This window comes from Pagrus major, chromosome 21 (assembly GCF_040436345.1).
Source record: "Pagrus major chromosome 21, Pma_NU_1.0".
Lineage (NCBI taxonomy): Eukaryota > Metazoa > Chordata > Actinopteri > Spariformes > Sparidae > Pagrus > Pagrus major.
Genome location: NC_133235.1, coordinates 25,776,757 through 25,803,139, shown reverse-complemented (window position 1 = coordinate 25,803,139; position 26,383 = coordinate 25,776,757). Strand labels below are relative to the sequence as shown.

Here is a 26,383-nt window from a genome sequence, read left to right as displayed (position 1 = left end):
CATTATAAAAAGACATTAATTGATGTAAAGGTTTGAATTTAATGTTCACACTTCACACTATAGAGCTGTTTGGTTTGGCAGAGTATAAATTTAACTTAGACCTGCAGGGGGGGGCAGGAACTAGTGTGCATCGTGTTGTACAAACAGTGGGAGCTAGCACAACAACAACAGCAACCCACAAAGTTGTAAATTATACAGCGTTTTTCTGTCATTAACCTCTGTCACTGACTGTCCTTGCACTCACTGCAGCAGCGCAGCGTCCTTTCCTCTCTGCTGCTTTCATTATGTCGCTGTGCATTTATACGACGAGAATATAGAGAACCACACAGTTCAGTCACATTGAACAAATGAATGGGGAGTTAAATGTAGCGCTGTAAAGGGGCCACACACACCTACACAGTTGTTTTCATTTATTCTGGTTTATTAGCCCAAACTTACTTCATGAGCCGATAAGAGTTATAAAGGTGCTTCGTCTCCCTCATAAACAGCTGCAGCAAAAGCTCATCCGAGGGTCAGACAGACGTCAATCAAGCACAGTGCTACACGCCCACACAGCCGGCGTTCACATCGTGTTGTTAGACCAAAATCAGAGTCAGTAAAACCACCCCCGAGTTTTTTAGGTATTCTGACAGCGACGATTTCTCCGACTTGGTGAACAGAACTACATTAGCATGCGATCATCATCATCATCCCTGTATGTTGCATCTAAATGAAAACCAATATTAACACGATGTGAAAGGAAGGGTTTGTTTATACCTGCATATTAAGAAACGTCTTCAAATACACAACACCACAAAAGAAACTGCGTGGGGGGGAAACATCTTGGGATACTGTGTGAACTCGGAATAAAGGGAGGTTTTTCCTTTTTCTTCTAATTCTGTTGGAGATGTGTGAATGCAGGATGAGAGGAGGTCTCATCAGGCAAAATCAGTGAAAACACCTGTGTGGGAGGACCATGAGTGTGAAGGGCCTTTAATGCAGCATTTTCTGGTGACGTCGCAGTGGATTATATAAAACAGAGTAATCACAAAGTCAAAATCACAGAATGTGATGCACCAAAAAGTGTTTCCATGGGCCGAGCATGCAGGTTTTGCAGGTCGCATATCGACAAACATGAACCGTGAAGAGTAACTTTCGAAACACGTGCCTGAATTTGTCATTTGCATTGTTTTTCAAAGGTGCTTCTTCCTATATAGGTCTATCTGCCCCTCTGCTGTGTGTCAGTGTGCACTGTCACCACGTATAAATAACTCACAGGTCTCTGCACCAAAGCCACCATGCACAATTCTCCCTTAAATTTAACCAGCAACGGATTGTGAGTCTGACATTACTGCCGGCCCTGAAATGGAAACCTCCACACAATGCTAGCTGGAGCCTCAGTGGGGCTGTAACAGACTGCCAGCAGACGTGTTTCGCTAACACTCTCTAAATGATAAAAATGTCACTCACAGTCCTATCAGGAGGCGTGGCGAATTCAGCCGGCAGCATCAGCATCAGCCTCACTGGCACGGCTGGCACTTTTCTGCCCTACACGTTATAGTTATTTTTTTTTTTTAATAAACACATCTTCAGCTCAAATATTAATCCTCACAGAGCTGCAGAAGAAAAAGAGAAAATGTGACAACTGGCCAGAAAGAGTGTTCTGGGGAAATGCTCTTTCCTGCCCTCAGCAGAATAATATATATATATATATATATATATATATATTCTGGGATGGTGGTGAAAATGTCTGAATAAGAGTGAATACTCACAGAGCACACAGCATTAATTTCTAATGTGAACGCATGAATGTTTCTCCTCAATTTATCCTCAAAAATACAGGCAGTTTGAGGATTATACACACACAACTTAAGACTTAAGTTGTTGTCAGTTTTCAGGCTGCTTGAAGAGCAAATTCAACTGACGGGAAAAAACTTTCCACCATCAGCTTGCTCATTTCAGTGACCCCCACGGTGGAAGAAACCATTCCTCAAACACAATGGGTTCCTCTCCAGCCTTTTAACTCCCATCACCCAGGACACAGCGCACAGACAAGAGCAGCAGTAAGCACTTTAGTTGCTGATTCGTTGTCTCCTAAACCATTTATTGGACATGATTTATCCCCAAGTGTCCGGCCACATGGCTGAAGAAACCCCTTTGGGCAGCTCCGTGCGATGCTAGCCAGACATAAGGCCGCCCAAGACGACGTGAAGAAGACAGCGCTCGAATGTCTCGCAGTGCACCAGGACTTGTGTCGACAACAGGGCCCTCCCGTCTCCCACAGGTTTTCCCCTCCCCCTCTCTTTGCTCCCTGTAGCAGACAGTTAGCAGTAGCACTGCACCTCTCAAGGACAACCAGCACCAGAGAGGATAGAGAGAGGGGAAGAAGAGGAGAGGGAGGAATCCAGATTCAGAGGGAGGGATGGAGACGAGAGGGGAAATCAGGGGGAGATATTTAAGAAGAAGAGAAAAAGAGGGGATGAGATAATGCAAAGGGGGGATAGTTAAAGACGCATAACAGATGATACAGAGTGCAGGTAGAGTGAGAGCCGGTGAGTGAGTGATCAGAGAGAGAGAGAGAGAGAGGCGGCCATGTTTGCTTACGTCACCTTCAGGATGACATTGGCAGGACACACAGGTCTGCTGCCTCATCAATTCTACCGCTGCCCAAGGGGACATCATATCACACACACTCTCTCTCTCTCTCTTCCTCTTTCTCTATATCTCTTTCTCTCTCGCCCACATCAGCACCCCCCCCTCCTCCACACACACACACACACACACACACACGCTCAGCCCCTGGCGACGTGGCTCTACCTGGCCGAACACACCCGCAGCCTCCGATTGGCTGCTGAAAGCCAGCAACACTCCCCCTGCTCCCCAGCCAGCGAGACTCTGCTTGGAAACAGAGAGGCTGCTGCACTGTTACCGATACAGGCCACTGCTGCAGCGCCGCTCTGATCCCCCGTCCTCGTGTCAAAAAGATGTCTGATAGGCTGTCTGACGATAATATATATATGAGAGGTTAAACAGCACCTGAGAGTGTGTGATTGAGGTCGTAACGCAAAAGGAAAGGGTTTCGGTGTGACCTCGTGCTGCACTTTTACACGTTTCAAAATTCATATTCGTGATATTCAAATCCTGCATTATGAATACATGAATACAAGAGAATAACAGAATGATACATTTTTACATTTCTGCAGGAGCAAATAATCAATAATGTAAGAAAACAAGAGAATATATGCACGAGTTAATGAGCTGCACCGCTGTTCTGATCAACTAAGAGAATTTTTTAAAAAACTGACCACAGACCAGCGGGTCAGTCACGACAAAACTCACAACCTGCAGCCACACACAGTTGAAACCCATCCAACTTTTTGTCCCCGACAAATCCTGAAACCCAAACTGGTATCAGCAGGTATTGAGTGAGTAATCCTCCGATACCAGAGATCCTCTTCAAATCTGCAGATATCTTCTACGTACGGTAACACGAGGCTGCGACAACATGTCAGTTGTCAACTATAGAAACTGTGAAACTAGATGAAGTTGATCTTCAGCAGCATTTGCGAACCTTGCACGTCATGGTCAGCACTTCCAGTTTCGTAGTAAACACCGACCGCTGCCAGCAGCTAACTGGTACACAACGGAAAGCCCTGACAACGCCATGGGAGGTCGTTGTTTGCCCAATCCTGTTCAAATTGATCTACAGTGAAGACCACAAGAGCTCCACCTCCAGCTCTGCGTCATCACTCGTGTTGGGCAGAGCGTGGCAACATGTGGTGCAGTTATGTGATGCCAGAGGAGCAGAGAAGCAGGTCGACGGCTCACGTCAGAGATTGCGAGAAACAGGATTGAATAATTAAGAATCACTAAAAATCATTGGATCAGTTTGTTTTTTGTGATTATTTATCTAACTTTATCTAAAATCATGTCCGATTTATGTTTATTCTTTAAATTTATGACACAATTTCAATACTTTGATCAATTGTTAAGGTTTACTGAGATACATAACCTTTTAGCTTTGGCTGTACACATTTTAGGAGTATGAGGAACTTGAAGCTGGGAGACTTTATTATTTAGAGTTAATGTAGATTGACGCAGTTCAACATCTTTCTTACTGTGATTTGATTGATACCACACTTGTGTTGAGTTACAGGTCCTGACCAAGACATCGCTCAGCACATAATCCCCCATAAGACAGCATTTTCTTCATTTTCACACTTGAGACGTGTTAATTAGTAAACTTCAGCTGCTGGGAGGCAGATTTTGTTCCCTTTGGATGGAGCCAGACTTGTCCTGCCAACTTCTTCCCAGTCTTCATGCTAAGCTAAGTCAGCCACTGCTGGTGGTAGCTTCATTGTGCAGACGTGAGGGCGCACTCATTTTCTCGTCTAACTCTTGGCAAGAAAGCGTATTTCCCAAAATGTCAAACTTTTCCTCTGAGGGTGAAACTGCATGTTAAGCGGTTAATAGGAAACAGCAAACAGAGAAGTGTTGAGAACACGGGACAGAGATGACTTAATGAAGCTTCTCACCTTTTCCTGATACTGCCGTCTGGAGGAGTCCAGGGACTGAATAAGAGCGGTCGCATGGCCAATAAAAACAGCATAGCAAGTAGCTCCTACAATCATACTCAGCATGGTGAGCCAGATATCTGAGAGACTCTCCGGGGCCTGCCGGCCATAACCGATGCACAGCATGTGGCTCATGGCCTTGAATACAGCGAAGGAGTACAGCTCAGACCAGGTATCATTCTGTGGAGAGAGAGAAAACAGGGAGATAAACAAACAGGTAAAAGACATCAAAGTTACATAAAACAAGTTTACGGAAGACAGAGAGTCAGGAACTGGAAGAAAAGCTGTGGGGACAGCGAGGTCATGGAATAGCACTTACACAAATGAGAACTCCGGGGACGGAGTCGCATTAGAAAAGAAAGACGGCAGAGGAGGAAACGACATCAGGGGAATCCTTCGAGGCCTAATCAGTAAAGTAGAGATGGTTTGGAAATTATTTCCTCGGAGGGGAATGATAATGAGAGGTCATTAAATATGCCCTTTCAGAGCTGCGTGAATAGGAATCTACTACAGGCGGTGACAGCCAGCCAGCGGTCACCAGGCTGCTGGTGTTGAGACTCATGAAGGGACAAACCTCAGGTTGTAAAAACATCAAGAAGCATTAGTGATGTTGTTGGATCACTTTGACGACATCTGAACAACACTCAGTATACTTCCCTAAATAGCTAAAAGTGGCTCGGTGTTATTCCTTTTATGCCAAAACTCCCTTTATTGCAAAAAAAAGGCAACCAAACAAGCTGGATTGCTGAGACGTTTGTGCACCAGGCCTCCTTTGTTTCCCTTTTTTCCTTTCATTAGCTCTGAGTGCTGACTGCAGTGACCTCGGCCTGCACACACACCGCCGCTGATGCCAATTAATTCAAGGTAAAGCCAAAAAGCCGGGATTGAACCTCCCTTCCCCCCTTTTTTTTGGTGGGATTTAAATTATTCTGCCAGAGAAACTAGTACCCTGTGTAATGAAACTGTATTATTAAAGCTTCTGTCCATGGATGGAAAAATGAAGTTAAAAACAGCATCCTAAAAAAACCTTTTAGAGCCTGGTCTCCAAAGCACAACACACACACACACACACACACTCTGTTTAAATTCGAACAGGGCTACACAGAGGTTACAGTCTGCACTTAGATAGGAAAGGCAATCAACTATATCCTCTCTTATAGCTTCTAGACGTGCATTAGCAGTCTATTAGTGTGTTTGCCGTCACATTGTTAAACACACTTTCCTTTCCCAGGCTTAGTTCATGTAACTAAATTCGCCCCGTCACCGTCCTGTTAAATCCCCGTTTCTCCAAAACTCTTCATGAGCTTCGAGAAACAATGCTGTTTTCAGATTTGTCGCACTATAGACACTTTCAACACAATCCAGGAAAGGTTTATATGGTTTATTTAGATTAAAGCAACATTATGTAAAAGCTTCAAAATCATTTTGATGGTACAGTGTCTTGTAATAAGGTGAATGGTGTCTCCATCACTTGTTTCTGCTCTATGTAACTTCCGTGAGAGGGTAGGATCACAGCGTCACACACATGTTTACCTCAACATACAACTTTTCAACACATAACACTGTAACGATGTGAGTTCTGTTTGTAGTCGGCACCTACATCACGTCTGACAAACTGTTACACACCTGGGATTTGTATTTACGACAGCGGTGTTGCACCCAAATCGCACAAAATGCCAATTTCTACATAACGTTGCTTTAAGAAGTATGAATATTTTCCCGACGATTACTGAACACCTGCGTTAATGTGAAACATTCAAAGCCACCAATGCCAGAGATACATGGACAGCTGAAAAGTGACGATATAGTAAATAAAAGCAACAACGGCTCTTTTAAAAATCTGCATATTTTGTACCAGCAGTGGTGTAAATGTTGGGGGACACACGGGAACACGTGTCCCAGGAGTTAAAGTCAGGAGGGAACAGTGTTCCCACAAAATCTGTTAAATGTTTTTTAGGGTGCTGCTGTGAAATTCTGATAGTCATGTATTAATTTATACTTGCTCTGATGACAATGTGCTCAAAAGACTGGTTGAACTTCATACTCGCTGCCACAAATGCTACAAGTCTTCTGCATGTCAGGATGGAAACATGTTTTTATACATATAGATGGAGCAATGTATGGACTGCCCATCTCTCGTTTCCCCGTCCACCTCAGGTATGTTATGAATGCTAAAAGCCTCGAGCCCACACGGAGTTAACTATACAAACACGGAGTGATGATTAAAATAGCTGCTAATTGTTTTGCTATAAATATGGTCGAGTTCATAGAGTCAGAAATGGTTGTTTAGAAATTCATAACTTGGCGGCTGCAGTCAGGAGGGAAGTAGCAGGGTCCTGTTTCCTATAAATAAATTACATGATATTAGATCAGTGCACAGACTTGTGTTCTCGCCCATAACGATTCCAGTATTTTAGGCAGTATATGCGGCATTTCCGATACTGGTATCTGTATCGGAACAACCCTCGTTATTATAAAGCAGCTGATTAGATAATTAATCGATTCGCTGATTGACAGAAAATTCATATGAGCTCAGTGTCAACTGTTTTGACAATCAATAAACGGTTTTGTTTATCAAGTTATGTTACATATCAAGCATTGTGACATATTCGACGTATTTTGACAGCTTGGGCTCTGGGGAATTGTAATCGATTACAAGATGAATAAATCAGCAAATACAAAAAGACTGATCGATCAATAATTAATCGCAAAACACATGTACAATACAACATGCACGTGTCATCTGCACAAAAAGGACGACACAGTGATGGAAGGACTTCAACGTCATGAGCGGAGGAAAAAAACGAGGAGTCCAAAAATAAATACAGCTCCACCAAGTGGGCTGAGGCTAAATGGTGTATGTGAAAACAGAAAGAGAAACAGTGGAGTGAAACAGATTGAATAATAGATGAACGATGAGCACTTTGATTCTGAAATAGCACAGGCAAGAGAGAGGCAGAGAGCGACTCCATATCCTCACAAGTCTCAGCAGCCCTCCCCGGAGACTTCAGTTTGGGAACTATCCGTTGCATTGTTGGTAATCACCGTCTCCATTAGCTGCAGATAGTCTGTTTGAAGTTGGCTGATAACGCAAAAGGGCTTTAAATTTATCTTCCGTCGTCCTAAAATGCCTTTTTCGTGGATGCAGCTGCGACCTTGCTGAAGCAGCCGGCCTCACGTGTCCCGCGCAGATGCACAAACATACATTTCACCCGCCAAACTGAGCGACCACACGCATGACAGTCAGGCGCCTTCCAGAAGTGACCGGACGTGGCAGCGTTTGGCTCAGGGGGAGAGTCTGAAGTCACGCTAGCAGCTCTGTGAGGCTATAACGCTCGTTTTCCCTCATTAGTTTTTATTATTTAGCAGAAAAACCGTCTGTGGCGACATATCAGAGAGGTTTATCAAAGGTTTGTCAGGTGCTAACAGTGTGAAGACATGTGCGTGACTTGTGTAAAAGTCAAAGGGTCACGTAAAATTTGATGGTATAACGTTAAAAGGTAAAGGTGCTAAAGGTAATGTTGGGTGATGTGAAGACGTGTGTGAAATAGTCATTGCTTTGTGTGAACAATTACGCATAAAGTAAGTTTTAATTCAACCGTGTTAATGTCATTTTTTACTCCGTTACCACCTTAGGTTAGCGTGTCAGCATGCTAACATTTGCTAAGCAGCACAAAGCAGAAGGTATAGCTGAGGCTGATGAGCGTTATTAACTTAGAAATAGTCTGAACACAGGACGACTGTGTCCAGTTTTTCTGTCCTGATTGGATAAAGCGGGCAGGGACACCATACTTTTCTTTTCTACTACATGAGCAGGAGGAGGAGAGACGCTGTTACCCACCAAACACCTGATAACAGTGACTACTGTTGGAATATAGAGCTATTTAAGATTTATTTTATTAAGAAAATAACACTTAAAGCAACTTTAAGTGACAGGATACAATGGAAACACGGCCATAATTCACATTTATAATGGGGGGATGGGAATACGGTGATTAATCCTGCAATTTGCCAGTTATTTCAGTTGGACTTCTCCCCTTCTACCATCTGCGCGTTACCTTTTGCAAGGGCACCGTTGCCACCCAAGATGATTGTGATTAGTTTAAAAGAATGATAACAGGTTGAGTCAGACCTTTCTCCAGCACTGGCACAGCGCTAAAACAAACTGTGCAGATAGGTCTGGCTATGCAAGTCTAATTTGAAAGTGACCATCTGCTCCAAATTGTAATTTCCAATCCAATAGTTGTCAGCTAAGGGTCGGTTAAGGGCACCGAATTCATTATGATTTATCCTCCAGGGACCATGAATGTTACGGTGATCCATCTAATAGTTGTTGAAATATTTCAATCTGGATCAAAACCGACCGAACGACCAACACTGCTGTCCCTAAAAAAAGCTAGCACGGCTAAAAGTGCACACAAAGAGCTACACGGGATGAACTTTTGCCCTGTCACCGCTCCCATCAGTTCACACCTCCTTGCACCAGGAGGTGAATGACTGAGGCTCTGTGTCGGACTGATAGGTGCAGGAATGGAAGAAAAAGCCGAGACAGTGTGAAGCAGATAAAGGAAAATGAAGTTTTATCACCCTGAATGACCAATCATTGTGTGTGTCCGACGGCCGATAAGCTGGACAAATATTGAAAGAGAATTGACACACATGTAACAAAGCTGGTCTCCGTCACACGCACACACACACAGACACACACACCGGTTTATTTTACAATGTCTTATCTGAGTTTATTGTGCAGTCAGCTCTGTCTCCTGCTTCATCTCTCTCTCTCTCTGTCGCTTTCTGCCTTTCTTCTCGTCGGCCTCAGTGAGTCTGAGGGGTCTCTTTGTAATCTGTAGGACCGGCGGGGAAATATTAGCTACAAATTAATTAGTGAGCTTCAGAGGTGTAGGTGTAAAGTTTTTACTTTTACTAGCTAGTTCTAGTCTTTAAGTTAAAGCGACGATCCCCCGGCTCTCGCTTCACGTATAACACACAGTAATGAGAGTGGGATTGATTAAACAAGTAAGAATATTTCCCAGAATGTCAAACTATTCCTGTAATATTTAAATAAATTAAATACTGGGTGTGAATTTTTAATTGTACTTCTCAAGTGGAGCTCCAGAAACATATTTTATTTAAAAAAAAAATGGTCAGAAACAATTACAGCAGAAGGACTTTTAGTCTCTTGAATGAGTCAAGCTCCAAAAACATTTCCAACAAAGCTGCTTGATAGCTTAAATGCTTGATAAATGCCTGTGTATTTTAAATAACATGACCTCGGTTTGGCTCGTCTCCAAACTCAAGCAGAGATAAGCCCAATGACATTATCAGGGGCTATTTTTTAGACCTGACAAAGCTCCTCCAGAGCCACAAAACACACATTATTTTCCACAAGCTGAGTCGTAATGAACACAAACTGACTTTTAAGTTCTCCTGTTTATGTCGATACATGTTTCCTTAAAGGATAAGCTCATCCGGGAATGAAAATGCAGTCATTATCTACATTATCTCTATCTAGTCGGGTGAAGTTTCGTGGTCTACGAAACATTTCTGGAGCTTCACTGCAAAACAGCGTCGCAGCATCCTCCCAAACAACTGAAGCGGATGGAGAATGGAAGATGGATGGAAACCAACTGAAAAAAAAACATAAAATGGCTCCATACAGCTCGTCCAGAGTCCCGAAATTGATTTGAAAAGGCATTATTTCCATGGACGAGCTGTATGGAGCCATTTTATGTTTTTTTTTCAATCACACTTTGTTATTTCAGAAAATGCTGTTTTGCTGTGAAGCTCCAGAAATGTTTTGTGGACTACGAAACTTCACCATCCATCTGAATAGATGATGAATACATTTTTCCTTTTTGTGTTAACGGTTCCTTTAATGTGTAAAAGGCTGACCATAACAAAGTAACTGTTACTCAGCTGCAACATTTGCACATCTGCTTTACAACATAAGGAAGCTTGAGTAATGTTTAAGTGCGGTGCGTCATGCTTGAGTAGGATGCTGCGGGCCTGCTGGTCCTCCAGCGCAGTGAGATCCTTCAGAACAGAACACACCTGAGCTCCTCTGGGACTGAGATAATCACATCCTTCCCCCCTCCTCGCCCAGGAAGCAAACACCACCTAATTTCTAGTCCATTCACAGAGGTTAGACAGCTGCTTTCACTTCTCATGTTTATATGCTCTTAAAGCAGCTTAGCGGGTAGTTTAAATCAAATTTGCGACATCCAGCAGCAGACCTGTAACACTGTTTGGTAAAACTAGGTGTGGTGAGTAAACAGATTGTGATTTAACACCAGCTTATCTTCTCCAAGAGAGCAGACCACTGTGCTGCAAAGCCCCCCCCCGCTGATGGCAGTGGGGGATCATAAAGAGACGTCTCTGTGATGTGAATACAGTAAGGGATGGGTACACACAGTTGTAATTACAGCGTTGAAACTATCCCCTCTGTGTTTGTCAGTTAGCTCTGCTGTCACTATTATTAACCAGTCGCCTCTGTACTCAGCGAGGCTCCCGCCACCGACCTGCGCTCCGCCATGAAAATGAACTATGCGGCTGACAAGGCTGCGCGAAGCTAACGCTAAATATAAACGAAATTAAATTAATGGATGGAAGTTGAGGTGTACTGCAGAAACAACCTATGTTCCCTGAGGTATTACAAGTTCGAGTGAATCCAATTACTGGTTGGTGGATGTCATCCAGAGATACAGAGTGTTCTCGACGCCCTCCATGGGTCCTGCCCGTGGGCCCGCACACCACCAGAGCCACTATAGGGTGCGACGCTTGATGGATGGCCTGGCTGCAGCACAATGGCTAATGTTACAAGTTGTCAGCCACTCAATAGGGGGGCGGTCTCAGGTGGCTGTACGCAGCCCGTACCGTGCCAGAGTGGCCCTTTAGCTCGAGAGTGACGGCTCTCTGGAGACGGACTGTCTTTGATTATCCAGAGAGAGAGAGAGCAACGGAGGAGTCAGTGGCCTGTCAGCCCCCAACTTCATCAAACTCTGCACTGTACACAGCACAAGGTTGTCCTCTTCAGTCTCATGTAAGTTATAAAAGCAGAACTATTTAAGGGCTCTCGAAGTTAAGGTTGTTATGCTATAAAGCTTCACAGGGAAGGTCAGCATAGTTTATGTATAGCTGCATATCAGCATTTTGATATTGCGTCTGGGAAAGCAAAGGTTTTTAAAAAAAAACTATTATTTTCATTATCAATTCATCTTTAAATTATATTCTTGATTAATTCATTAATCATATAATGTACATAATGTCAAAATCATAATTTCTCAGAGCCCAAGATGGCGTCTTTAAATAGCTTGATTTGTCCAAGCGACAACCTCCAGGGCTGAAAAAACTAATGCTAAGTGCCAAAAACTGCAAAAATTAGTCAATCCCCATAGAGTCCCATGTTAAAATGGCCATTTATAACAGAAATAAACATGTTAACAGACTGGTACAAAAAACGGTTACGTTCTCTGAACTAATTTCCCTTTACCCCAAATTTTTATACAACTCACTCTTCCAAATCATATTGAAATATACCTGTTATGCTTTTCGGTTTTTCATTTCCTTTCCTTTCCAATGTTTTATAAAGGTTATTGTGCATGTAAAAGATCTTGAAAGTTAAAAAGAAGCTCCTCTCTCCCACAGAAAACACTGCTTCTTAAACGCCTCGTCAGAACTCTCGCCTTTAATTCTGTGACTTTGTGACATCACACTACATCACCATGTCACACATTTGTCTCATTATTGCCGAGCAGTTTGTTTTGCACCTAAGAAATGATTTAGCACAGCTGCTCAGTTGTTGTTAGCGGCTCTGGGTCAGGCATGTGTGAGCGGACCAATCACAGCAGACTACGTATTCAGGGGTAACCTGAAAATGAACATAATACGTCTCTTTCAAGGCTTAAATTTATACATAATTAAGGGCGTGGGTGCTTTGAGTGACAGCTAGCAACCAGGCTTCACTCAGCCCGCCTCAGCTCCACCACAATAAAAGGTCTCCACCTCTTTGCACATTTTTGGATTAAGCAGGAGTTACGCGGAGTCTGTCACTGCCAAGATGGCGACGACCGGAGTCATCACACTGAGCAAAATGGTTCCTCAGAAACTGATTGGTGACATCACAGAGATGACAACCATGTCAGTGGTTTTGTCCTAAACTGAATGATTTTCAATTTACAGTGATGCAAAACAGAAGAGCAGGAAATTATAGATGTTTGAAAAATGACTGAAATAATAATCAATCAAAATAGTTGCTTAATTGATCGACTGACATTTTCAGCTCTTACTACATCAACATATCTCTCAGCCCAGCTTTACAGTATTCATTACCTGTGCTTTTTTGTGAAGAAATGCACGGCTGAGGATTCAGTGTTTACTCTGCTTTGTTACATTCACTGTGAGTGTATTTCAGTGGAGGATGAACAGTTGAATGATGCAGCATGACGGAGTTTTTAATAGTTTATAACATCAAAGACTCGGTGTGGACATGGTCCAGCGTCGGCCTCGGGGACAGCGGAGCATTCTGCTTATTGTAACAGTGACGCACATGAAGCTTAAATATATTCTCTTTTATTTTCTGACAGGTTAAAACTGCAGTGATGTGAATCTACCCTCTGAATTTTTAAATGATTTTTCAGCTCGGTGATATGAGTAGCAAACGTCTATACCTGTTTTGCCACCATAAAACATCTTAGTATTTTTTTCTGACAGCAGCTAATGTTGATTGAACATCACATGAAAGCTCCATTCATCAGACCCCAAAATATCCTCACATTAGAAATACTGAGCGCCCAAGTCAATATTGTAATATATGGTTTTGCCAATACTGCCCAGCGCCGCAGACGTGTGCCTGTAAAACTGCAGTACGTCTCCGTCTGGGAGAGGAATTCCTTCCCTGTCGCAGACGTGAGCGAGAGAGGACATTCATTCTCAGCTCCACATTAACTTGTTCCAACTGGAATTAATCCTGTACAACCATTAAAACAAGGGTCAGCGCTGCCATCCAGGAAGTACTTCAAATCCGAAATTTACAAGTAGTCATGGCAGGCCCTCACGGTGTCGGGGAGCGGGACCCAATCTGTTTAAAACCCCATTTGGACCTGTGCCTCATGTCTGGGTTAGCGTGGTCTCCCCTCACTCAGTAAAAGGCTGGGCTGACAGACAGACCTATAAACAACCAGCTTTTATCTCTCTGAGAGAGACATGGCAACAAAGAGCCCAGCTGCCTGGCCATATCCCCCCCCCCTCCACCCTTCCCTCTGTTTTCCTCTTTTATCTTTCCTGTCATCACCCCACCGTGCTGAAGAGGAGGCGTTGGGGGGGAGCTAGAGGTGCGTTTGAATCTTTCTGTTTCGCAGCTTCTTCATTGGTATCCTACGGTTGTTTTCTGTGTCTGGCACACCAGCTGAATGCTACTTCAGAGGGCAGTGATATGAGTAATTTTCTGGATTTGTTGGAACACAATACTGACTTTTCCTCCTGAATCCAGTGATAGCATAATTGCAATAGGCATCACTTAGGGTAATAATGGCTCCCTGAATAGTGCAGAGCTCTGTTTTCCAAGTGGACCGTATTGATCTAAATTACAGTATGCACAACTATCACCGCTAACCTGGAGCACTCTGCGTTTTTTTAGCAACGCAAGCAGCACGACTCTGGGGATGGAAATGTAAGTCCAAACTGAAGTAACAACTGTTGGATGGATTGTTATGAAATCTGGTGCAGACGTTCACGTTTCCCGGAGGATGAATCCTAATGACGCTGGTGTTTTTCTATGACTTTTCATGTGGCGCCATCATCAGATCAAAATTTAATTTGTCCAGTATTTAGGGTTTGGTCCAATATCTTATGTAAACACTAATGATATTCCCCTCTAACTCTGCAAATGTAATCATGCTAACACACCAATCTGTGATAGTTAAAAGATCATCATTTCAGCATCATCACTGTGAGCTTGGCTGTAGATTTTTGAAAGTTGGGACGCTGTGTAAAACACAAATAAAAACAATTTGCAAACAAATTTCCTCTTTAATGTTGAAGGAGACTCTCCTCACGTGTCATGTTTTGAATTACACTTCCTGTCTTTGTCCTTTTCCAGCCTGTTTTCTGTGTTCACCTGTGTTTCGTTAATGAATCCCTGTGTATTTAGTCGGTGTGTTTAACCCTTTCAGTCGTCAGGTCAACAACGTCTGCTCCCCGATCCTGCGTTTACTCCTTGTGTCTCATCAGTGTTCCTGCTTAGTCCTTGCCAGTTGTTGTTCAACCTGCCTTGGTGTATTTGTATTTGGGTCGTTATTTGTAAAACCATGTTTTTACCACAAAAAACGGTTTAACAAAGTGATCCTGAGCCCCTGCAGAAATATCCTTTCCCAACCCTTTCCCAACTTGTTTGAAATGTGGTGCTTGCATCTAATTCAGAATAAGCATATATATTTACAAAAATCAATGAATGAATCAAATATATTGTCTTTATATTGTTTCCAATTGAGTTTATGTCAAAAAGAATTGGGAAATTATAAAATTTGGTTAGTGTTTGACAAAGGGTTCCGACTTTTTTGAATCAGGGTTGTACAATCTATTTCATAATTTGTATTTACTGTAAAAATGGTGTTGCTAGTCTGCTCTATACACACAACATCTAGTGCATGTATGTCTGTCCTAGAAGAGGGGTCCTTCCTCTGCTCACCTTCCTCAGGTTTTGTCCGTTTTTGCCCCATTAAAGGGTTTTTTTGAAAGGTGTAAGGACACCAAACAGATTGTGAAGCCCTCTGAGGCACTTTATTATTTGTGATATTGGGTTATAGAATTACTTGACTAGATTTGACCAGCTCAAAGCACTGATGTCCCTCAGTAAAGCCACACCAGGACAACATGTCAGCCATTAACGTATCTGCAAACCACTGTTACGTTCACGTTTGTACATATCATAGGTCACGTACCTACTGACACTCCCTCAAAATGTTTTCATATCACATTAAATTTTTAGCTGTTTATGACCCGACTTTCATATCGGGAGGTGGAGGGAATGGTGGTGGAGTTACGGGCCAGTGACCTCAGTTTGAGACGCTGTTTCAACATTTGTAAGCGTGAAACAACTGGATATTTTTGACGAGGGACCACAGGACAATTTCCAGCTGCGTGTGTGGCTGTGGACTCTTTAATCTTGTATGAGTGACGAGGACCTCCATTTATCACTGCTCACCCTGATAAAGGAAGACTAAATCAATCAATATGTTCCTCCAGTCCTACAATAAAGACGAGTTAATAGGAAAATAACCACATTTTCAGTCATACAAAGTTTTCAGGCTTTCCTCTGTTGATGACAACATCCTTACAAGAGCGCTGGGGCCTCCGTTTTTAGTTTATCATGGTCGCAAAATATTGATTGACATTCAGCCAATATTTTCTGACGACCCTCAGTGACTTCAATCAATATTCTGTGACCACTGGTAGCTCTTTCCCAATCACCCTCGGAGTAAAAGGCGCAAATCCAGTTCCAGGGGGTAGAGATGTGCAACTTGGTATGCGCAGGCATGACTCCCTGACACTTACCTCCATCTTGTTGAGGGACACCCAGCAGTCTGAGGGGAAGTCCTGCAGCATGGGAACCAGGAACTGTAGGCAGCCGTCCCAGTGACACAGCAGCAGCATCATGCCAATCAGGTTAAAGATCCGCATCACCGCACTGGCCAGGTCATAGGTCATATGGAAGATCTGGAGCGAGACGATAAGACAGGGAGGGGAGTTGGATTTTTGGAATAAGAGCTCAGTGAACATGGCTGACATAAGTTTGTCAAATACTTTTTGAATTCATGTCTCAGTGGCAGGACTGGCTCCCTGCTCGGCTCCACGGTCTCCTCTGGACTATACCAAGTTTGATTAATGAGCAGGGGAGACAGGTTCCCATCAGTCCCAAATCAAGCACAGCAGGAGCGGGCAAGACATTTGTTACCGAGATACATGACATCAATCAGAGGCTCAAACACGCACACGAAACGCTCACGCATGCCTGCGGGCTCATTGTTACACTAACAACACAGACAGACATGCCAACACGTACACACACACACACTCATTCAAACACGTAGAGTGATGGACAGGGACCATCATGATCCTTAACAACTGATAGTCCATGTCGTCTCACACATCAATCACTCTGAGTCACTGGACAGTCACTTAGGCCAATCATCTATCACCTCGCTGACTTCGACAAGCCAGTCCTTGTTGGTGCTCTGACGCCATTTAATACCATAATTATGTTTATAAGGTCTAAATCTGTATATGTTACAATACTTTTCAGAGTCAACCATGACGAAAGATCTGATAGAGTCTACTATGAAGGAACGGGTAATCTGTTAGTCAGTGCAGCTGAGGGAGAAGTGATACACTGCGATGGGAGTGATGAGGAATGAGACTGGACATGAATCACATGTGCTGATCTTTCTAAATGCCGCTTTAACCTTTATAGGGTTTTCACTGTCACTTTTTATCAATCACCAGCTGACAACATAGATTCATTTGTCATATCTGTTTCACTGAGGATGGATGAGAGAAACCGGACTGGCTGTACACAGCCGCGCCGCTGATGGAGACGTTCAGCACCGTGGACAGCACCAAGAAAGTTACAGGAAGTAAGTAGCTTATTGTTCAGGAGCCTCATTTATAAAAATGTTCTTGGATTTATACCTAAACTTAGTCTGAAGATAGTTTTAATTGTGCTTTTCTGTTGTTTTACTTTCCGTCAGTGTTTTATTGGTTCTCCTGCATGTAAAAGATCTTGAAAGTTAAAAAGGTCAAACGTCCGCACCAACAGAAGCTCCTCTCTCCCAAAGAAAACACTGCTCCTCAAACGCCTCACCAGTAGTCCCGCCTCTAATTCCGTGACTTTGTGACATCGCACTACATCACCATGTCACACAGTTGCAGAATTTATGCCCAGCGGGTAGTTTGGCACATAAGAACTGATTTAGCACAGCTGCTCTGTTGTTGTTAGAGGCGCTGGCTCAGGCTTGTGTGAGCTGACCAATCAGAGCAGACTAGGTGTTCAGGAGGGCGAGGTCTTAAAGAGACAGGAGCTAAAACAGAGTGTTTCGGACAGAGGGAGGATACAGAGCTGCAGCACTGGACAGTCTGAGAAAACTGATGTGTTTTTTAAGCATTAAAGCAAGTAAACCTATTCTGAAAGTAACCCAAAATAAAATTCTGAACCTGAAAATGAGCATAATATGACAGATTATTTTACTCAAACTGATTAATCAATTATCAACATAGTTGGTGATTAATTCAATAGCTGACAACTAGCCGATGAATCGCTGCAGCTCTATCTGAAGCTGGGCATTTCATGCGTCAGCTGTCCACCACGTCTCCACTCTCATTCTCCATGCATGCCAAGTATCACTTCCCATCACGCGCCGCTGTGTGTGTGCGTATGTGCGCGCATCACATCATATCTTCAGAAATCCAATTATCCAAAGGTCAAGTTAGCAGCCGAGCCCCACTGCGCTGCTCACCACTGCAAAATGCCAACACCAGGCTGCCAGCACTGACATAAACGAAAAGTCGAGTGATCTCGTGACATTGTCGGACCTCCTGTCTCCCGGCCTGCTCTCCTTCATTTGAGGCAGGAGTCCGGAGGAGAGGCCAGAGCAGGGAGGGCCACCCCTGACAAAGTGCATCCCTCACAGGGTACATAAAAGCTGAGCAACCAGGAAAGGCCAGGCTGGCTCTTGAGCTAGCATCGGCACCCATTTTCACGTCCAAAGTGTGGCTGTCAGGCCTCTGAGGAAATGCCAGCTTATCTTACCTCTTCAGTCCCTTTAAATGAACAATTAGTGACATATATAATCACAGTCAACAGCCCCCTAGTGCTGAATATTATCATCACCCTCCACCCCACCTGCTCTTCCTCCAGCGCCTTAATTGATTAACTGTGTTTGCCCTGTTAATAGGCTGCTTATTAGCCCGTCTGATGCCACCTGTGAGACTGCCAGGTCAGACAGAGAGACAGAGGGGTGAGGGGAGGGGGGAGGTTGTGTGACAATAACAGTAATTAGAATGCAAACTTTGTTAAAGCTCAAACATCCTGCTGACATTAGACATTTCTCACCAGGTGGCAGGTGAGAACATTAATATGGAGCCTCCAGGCGGAGGAGAGCAGGCCGCTCGGAGCAGACAGAGAGGCAGATTGTTGGTTTGGTCATGAGCCAACAGCAACATATTGGAGGCAAATCAGTGACCTTTTATCACTGGCTAGATTGGGTGTTTCTTCCTCTGTGGCGGAGAGACTGTGTGATTAGATTTCATATATTTACAGTCGGGAAATGTGTGCCCTTACCTCTTCCCACTGGTGAATGTAGCGTATTAATCTGGACAGCCTCAGCAGCCTCAGAAGACTCAGGATCTTGGTGAAGCGGACGATCCTCAGGGCCCGAGCAGTCTTGTACACCTCCGAGTCGATCCCTTTCTCCACTATGAGGAATATGTAATCCACTGGGATGGAGGAGATAAAGTCCACAATGAACCAAGTTTTTAGGTACTTCTTCTTAATGGTTTTAGGGTCCAAAATGATGTCTGAGTTGTCCTCGATGATGATCCCGGTGCGAAAGTTGAGCACCAGGTCCATGAGGAAGAAGGTGTCGGAGACCACGTTGAAGATGATCCAGGGCGTGGTGGTCTCGTCCTTGAAGAAGGTGATGCCCACGGGGATGATGATCAGGTTGCCCACCATAAACAGCAGCATTGTGAAATCCCAGTAGAACCTAAAGCAGGCGTGTGTGTGTGTGTGTGTGTGTGTGTGTAGTCGTGGTGTGTGCACATGACAGTGTGTTGACATGGGTACAGGAGGGGAAAAAGTGAGAGGGGGGGACAAAAATAGAGTCAGATAAGAAAAGGGAGTTGCTGTGGAAAGTCGATAGACACAAGAGACTTTCTGACTCGAGATGGAAAAGCGTAAACAAAGCGGAGGAGCTGCACTCTGCCTGCCCGGACACGAACAGACCTCAACTCACACAATTATAATTGTTTGTTAGAGGCAATTTCTCCCTTTCAATTAACACTCCTATAATGCAATAAAATGAATCTTCTCTCTCTCTCTCTCTGCTCAGCGACTAAAAATAACTTTAAAAGAATTGCTGATGAAGATTTTTTTCTGTGTTCTGGTCGGTTTTCTATGACTGATGGGCTCTTCATGCTGCATTTTCAAGGTTTAAATGATGAATTAAAAGATGGGAGCTCTCTTCTTAGCCCTTCTGTTTGCTGGACAGCGGCTTTATTTACAGATAACCCAAATCTTAGGACGGGATGATAGAAGAATTTATCGTGGAACGTGATAAAAAAACTCACAATAAGTCTTAATTTTCATTATCGAGATAATCATGAGTATCCTCACATGACAATCACAAAAAGCTGTCTGGCTCACTGACCTACAGCCCTTTATCGGTTTCCTGACTTATTTTGAATTTCTAAGCCTGTCACCATGACTGAAGGCATGTCATTGTAAAGTTAAATGATTTGTGATGACTTATTTAAGATTCTTTGATTGTTCATTTTTCACTTAAAAATGATGTGTGTCTTATCGGTAATGCAATAAAAACATTTGTTTTCGTACTAAATGTAAGGTTAAAGTGATTCCAGTACGCTTTTGTACAATTTTTAAGAGTTTTTAGAATATTTTATTGCTTATCAGGATAATATCTTGTATCGCAATTATGCAGGACAGGGTAACCGTGACATGCCCGTCCACAACTGTACATGTTTTTTCTTTACATTACAGGAAACTTTATTTGCTTTTTTTCTGATTCTTTTGTCTTCTGACGTTACTAAAACCCCACATTCAGAAAACCACTGTAGTGATTATTCTTCTCTTTGCCACAAACTACAGAAAAGGCCATAAATCAATGAAATATATCATGTTTTATATGATGTGGGCACCTGTTACATAGTACATGTGTTATCTTTCATATTGACTTTTGTTCAGGTTTGGGGAGAAACAGAGTAAATCAAATGGATTATGTTATTAGGATTTTAAAAAACTGTAACTGTATTTTGGTAAAGTTTCTAAAATAAAGAATGAAATATAGTCTGTAACCGTGCACATGTGCACACATGACGACACTTCACCAGTCTCACACAACATCACGCTGGTGTTGTGTGAAACCTGATACACAAGTGTGTTTTCTTAGAGAATATAAACTCGAAATTAAGATTAAATAAAAGTCCTCCTACTGATACTTCTTTTCTGTAACTTTATTTGCATATGTTTGCATAATTTTGCATATTGAGGTAATCCAAAAGTAAGGGGAAGTAATCAAGTTACATTACTTTAATATTGTGATACCTGGATTACATTTTTTAAGAGGTAATTAGTAATCATCCAAACCTGCTTAAGATTGTGGTAAATTAGACCTCTTCTGGACAAACTATGATAATAATAGTAATAATAATAATAATAATAATAATAACAATAATAATAATAATAATAATAATAATAATAATAATAATAATATAATTTGCCTAAAGTTCAATGTAAAGTTTTTCTATCATGTTGAGTCAGTGTGTACAAGTTTAATAACTAGATGTGAGATTTTTTTTACTGGAGACTTGAAAAGCATCACTTTGATGTATAAAAACACTTTGAACCACACAATGTTTATGTTGAATTCCCCTTAACTTTCTATGTAATAACTAAATATACACATCAGGTTTATACAGAAGTCTGCATTCATTTAATGTAATAAGACAAAAGTTATTTAATTTTTTCAAACTGACTCAACATGACATGAAAACGTTGCACTAAATGTGATCTTTAAAGCTGCAGTAAACTGACCTTAAAGGACAACACAGTTTCATTCTGTTTTACTTTGTTTATATGTGGCGGACCCTGCCACCTTTCTAGCTTCAAACAGTGTTCTGGACCTTATTTTCCTCTGAGAAAAGCTTGTTTATTCACTTATGGACAAAATACAGATTTGAGCTTTGTATTATTTCCTCATTAATATTATAAATATGAAAATTCTGAGTTTGAATTTTTTCTACAAAGCTCCATAGTGCCTCTTTAAAGTAAATGTTTTAAGTAAATTGAGAACAAATATGAAATCCAAACAGAGTGTGTGAGATGTGGCACTGTCGACACACCAATATCCTTTAGTATTGACAGCCAGAGTCTCCGAGACACCAAACAGAAGTCATTTTCTAAACATTTCTGCAGGCTGAATCATGTTTATCCTCAGAATGAGACAAAGTCATGAAGCTTTAACCCGATGAAAGCATGTTAAGTATGCTTCTGGGGGTTAACACAACATCAGGGTTAATTTATAAGACTGTTATCGACCTTCCGGTCCACATGGACACCGAGAAGGTGAGTGTGTGCTGCCAGTGGTGATGTGGCACTTTGTGAGCGGGACAGGGAGTAAAAAGTAGCGGAGGTTTGAGCCCGTCAGAGGGGGCTCTGCAGGACAGGTGCAGCGCTGAGTCATTACACTGCGACTTACGCAACAAGCTCTGACTCCTCCACTCCACGGCGACAACAATAACCGCCCCGATTTATTAAACGCGTGGAGCAACTTTGCTGCCTCAACTTTGCATGAATTAGCACGAGAATGGCGGCTGGAAGCTCCACACACCGACCCGAGCGGCGCAGAGACGGTGTCCCGCGGTCCGATCGCATCTCTGCTGCTGAAAACGTGTCTCAAGTGTGGCCTTTGGTGGTCTACTGACTCGGCGTTATGTGATACAAATGGGCCAAACATGAATGGCGCTGTGAAGGAGGAGGAGGAGGAGGAGGAAGAGGAGGAGGGGGGATGGATGGATGGATGGATGGAGGGAGGGAGGGAGGAGGAGGATGGAGGGGGTTTGAAGGTGGCGCTCAAACGCGCGAGCCGACTCCAAATGAGACGGAGCTGTCCACTCCTGGTGGTGCTGAAAAGGCGAGCGGGCTGATTTTCTGACCCAAATGCGCTTCAGCGACTGATACATGTCGAGTAAAAAGGGGGAGGGGGGGGAATAAAATTTTTTTAAAAAGGCGCATTTGTCACGAGGCGTCTTGGCTCGTGGATTTCCTTAAATATTTGTCAGACCAAAAATATGAGCTGGATGTCCAGCTGGTCCTCTCTCCAGCCCGAGCCGAGATAAACAACGCGCATCCGTCATTAAAATGCAGGATCCGGGCAGCCGAGCAGGCGGACATGTCTCCAGTGAGCATGCTTGAGGTTTTCGCACACTTGGCTCAAGGTGACATTCCATTACTGAGTGCACACACACACACACACACACACACACACACACACACACGCTCTCTCTCACACACACGTAGCCTACATCCTGTCAGCTCTCGTCGCAGAGCTCCTACTGGAACAATAACCACATCTTATTATTTTTATTTTTTTTTGAGAAAATGATTCATAAAAACGAGCCTTGAATTAGCATCGCTCCGCTGTCCCTCTGTGGTAAAATGTGCGCGCACCGCAACGAAAAGTGGAGATGTGTTAGCAGGCCGGGGCTTGTTGAGCATCCCAGACATGCTACTGTACATACAGACCGGAATAGGGATTTGTTTACAACCTTGAAAGGACACTCAAGTCCATCTGCCTGACAACAGGTTGTTTGAGGGGGTTAATGGCAGCACGTTGCAATGCATCGATTCAAATCTCTACAGATTTCGATCATAAAGGGGCTGAAAAGGGGGAGAAATCATCAGCCTTTAGCCTGGAACAATAACCATGCGTGTGTTCCCGCGGAGGCGCAGCGGTTACTCACTATAAAGTGAGTTGTAGGTGACAATGAGGATCCATACGGGCCCCGCATGACTTTCAACGTGCAACCAATGGCAGCCCCCAGCTCTTACCTGAAATCGCTGTAAGGGTGGATAATCCAATTTCCAGCTGATTTTACCCTCTCCTGCTCTCTCTCCACTGCTTTTTGACTACCATACATGCGTAAGGAGAATTTGTTAACTCCAGGCTGCAGCATACTACTAAACTGCCGCTGCATGAAGCTGGCTTGGCTGCCCCGAGGCTCCGCATCCTCGGCGGGCACAATTGGCGGTCCATCCTCCGGCTTCTGGAAAGTGACAGAGTTCCTGGGCTGCTGGGTCTGAGTCTGAGTCGGGCCGTGCAGCGAGGACGAGGCTTTCCGGCTTGGTGCGTTGGAGAAGGACACCTTGGAGTCCTTTTTCTCGGGGACGCCGCTGGACACGGGGGTAGTGCCGGGGTTTGCGCTCTCTCCTCCGTGCGCCCCGGTCAGGGACCCGCCTGGTGTGATCGAGCCGTCCATGCTGGCGGAGGTCGAGTTACAGGCTCCTCGCTTGGCGCTCCCTCCGTCCTCGGCCCTCCCCGACCCTCCTGTCTGCTTCTCCTGCTTGGAGATGATTGAGCGCAGGCTCCCGGTACCCGAGTCCCTCCTGCATTCTCCGTTTTTGTTGCATTTCATGCTGGAAATTGGAGCGACGCTGTTGCAACCATCACCCGCTGTCGCGTTTAAAACCTCGACCGCGACCGCTGATTCCGACGCCTCCGCCCCAGATGCTCTGCTGGTCTGGCCGCGCTGGGCAGCATCGCCCGGACAGGGTGTCTGGGTCTCGGTGGCTCTGGAGGCAGCAGTGGGCCGTGGAGCGGCGGCAGCGTCCTCTGTGTGCGTGTGGTAGGGCTCCTTGTTGGAGTTTCTCCTGGAACCCGAGGACGCGGCTCCCCCTCCTGGCGTAAAGTTCTTCATCCTGATACTGCCGCCGCCTCCTCCTCCTCCACCTCCGCCGCTGCCGCTCCCCCCGGCTCGGCGCAACCGTGGATGCTGAAACTTGGACTCCTCTTCTCCGTCCTCCGTCTCGTCCATCACGACGTTGCTGGCCGCCCCGGGCTGCTTACCGCTCGGTGAGGCGGAGTCCAGACAGTTCTGGCTGCTGCTGCTTCTTGTGCATTTGGACGCGGCAGCCTTGGGTGCGCTGATGTGGCTGCATCCGCTGCCGCCCACCGCCTTCTTTTTCATGGTGGCAGCAGACGCCGGTGAAACCTCATTCCTGTCCATGACATTGAGCATATCAAATTTTGCCTCCAATTATCTTTGGAGAAAACCAATCAGAGATAGAGGGGAGATGGAGAGAAGAAGAGGAGAGGGGGAGAGAGAAAGGAGAGAGGGACAGAGGGAGGGGTGGACGTGACTTCTTTGCAAACTACTGCGCTTTTACTTTCACTCGTCATTGTGTCAAAGATGCTCAGGCATCAAACTAATTGAGCCCTTTGACTGCGTCAAATATCATTAAACTATTAGCGTATGCTGCTGCTAATTCAGCCGCAGCTGCCTCCAGCTGAGGCCTCAGCCATGACCTACAGCCTGCACGGCCTCCAGGAGCTCAGTCCTGGACAGCCACATGAAACAGGAGCTCAGCATGATGTCAGTGACGGCACACGCGAACATCAAAAGTTAATTACCACGTGTTAATGAAAACTCATATGATGTCATATGTTTTAGAAGGTGTTTTCAATGACAACCTTCCTGAATTGATGTCACACATAGTTGTTTTTTAGCGCCTCCTAGCGGCCGTACCGGGGTGGCACAGGAGGTGCAGGACAGTCGTTCAGCATTAATGTGACTGTGACACCAGTGTCAAACTTTGTCCAAGGCTCGTGATCAGAAACAGGGACAAGGCACCCAGTCTGGGTGTTTGTCTCAGAGAAAGGTGCACTTACTGTCACACACGTCGCCTCAGAAGGTGCTCATCCCACCCGGGGAACATATTGTGCCTTCTGATACATTTTTGTTTAAAGACACGTTTCCTGCACCAAAGAAGCTCGTTATTCTTGTTATCTTTCAACAGCTGACAACCCCAAATGCTTAAACACTCAGAGGCAGCTGCTGCATAATCCTCACAGATATACCTGTGACAGCGGAGGTGTCAGCGTCGCACACACAGTGACACTCAGATGCAGCCGCAGCATCGCTGGTGGGCTGTTGGGTGCTCTGGTTTAAACTGCATGACATGAGAATAAAAACAGCTGGTTTTACATCTGTAGTTTAATAGTAGATGCACTTTCATCAGGGTTAGTGTTAGCATCTCTGTTGGAAGGAATAGTGTACAATATAGCCTGGATGCATGCAGAGCTGCAACGATTATTCAAATAATCAATTAGTTGATCAATTGATTAATTGTTTCATTCGTTTTTCTCAAAAAAAGGCGAACATTTGCTGGAGTCAGCTTCTTAAATGTGAAGATCTGCTGCTTCTCTCTATGAATCTGAGTTTTGGACTGTTGGTTGGACTAAAGAAGCCGTCTGAAGACGTCAGTTTTGGTTCTGGGAAGCTGCAATAAGCATTTTTCACAATTTTTTGACGTCACATAGACTCAACAATGAATTTTAGTTGAAAACATTCAAAAATTAGCTGAAATTACCAACAGATTGTTGTGATGTTATGATGTCTAGCATGCTAACCAGCTAGCCCTGTCCCGTCCGGATCCAAAGCTCCTGTGATGGTAGAGGGACAGCTACATTTCAACAGGTAAGCTAACTAGCTAATGGCAGCTACAGTTAGTGTTTACTCCAGTGATATGGAGCCCCTTTATCTGTTTTCAGTATCCACTGGACAGGTGGCCAAGTTCTTACATACTGCACCTTTAAAAGGTCCAATTTATAAGAATTTCCAGCTTGTCAAAAACTGACGCATTGGGAAGGCAGCCGACCCGACCTACAATCCCAAAGTGTCAGTATTTGCAGAGTTGGGAATGAGACTCAAAAATCTACTTTCTCACGGATTGGACCTTTAAGGTGAAGTTAATCGTGAAGGAAAATAATAGTCGCAGCCCTAAATGCCAGTTTGTGCCAACAGACCCTTTTCACGGCAGACAT

At 44.1% G+C, this 26,383-nt stretch overlaps 1 protein-coding gene across 1 annotated transcript in view; it reads right to left on the bottom strand.

Moving 5' to 3' along the window:
- The window catches only part of LOC141016932 (potassium/sodium hyperpolarization-activated cyclic nucleotide-gated channel 2-like), a 35,604-nt gene extending 11,026 nt beyond the window's left edge, over positions 1–24,578 (bottom strand). Inside the window, exons 1-4 of the mRNA XM_073491528.1 lie at positions 23,392–24,578; positions 18,886–19,309; positions 16,104–16,265; positions 4,515–4,733 (exon numbers count right to left, since the gene is read on the bottom strand). Coding sequence (XP_073347629.1) covers positions 4,515–4,733; positions 16,104–16,265; positions 18,886–19,309; positions 23,392–24,578 — 1,992 coding nt within the window. The remainder of the gene's footprint in view (positions 1–4,514; positions 4,734–16,103; positions 16,266–18,885; positions 19,310–23,391) is intronic.
- Positions 24,579–26,383: the final 1,805 nt, after the last annotated feature.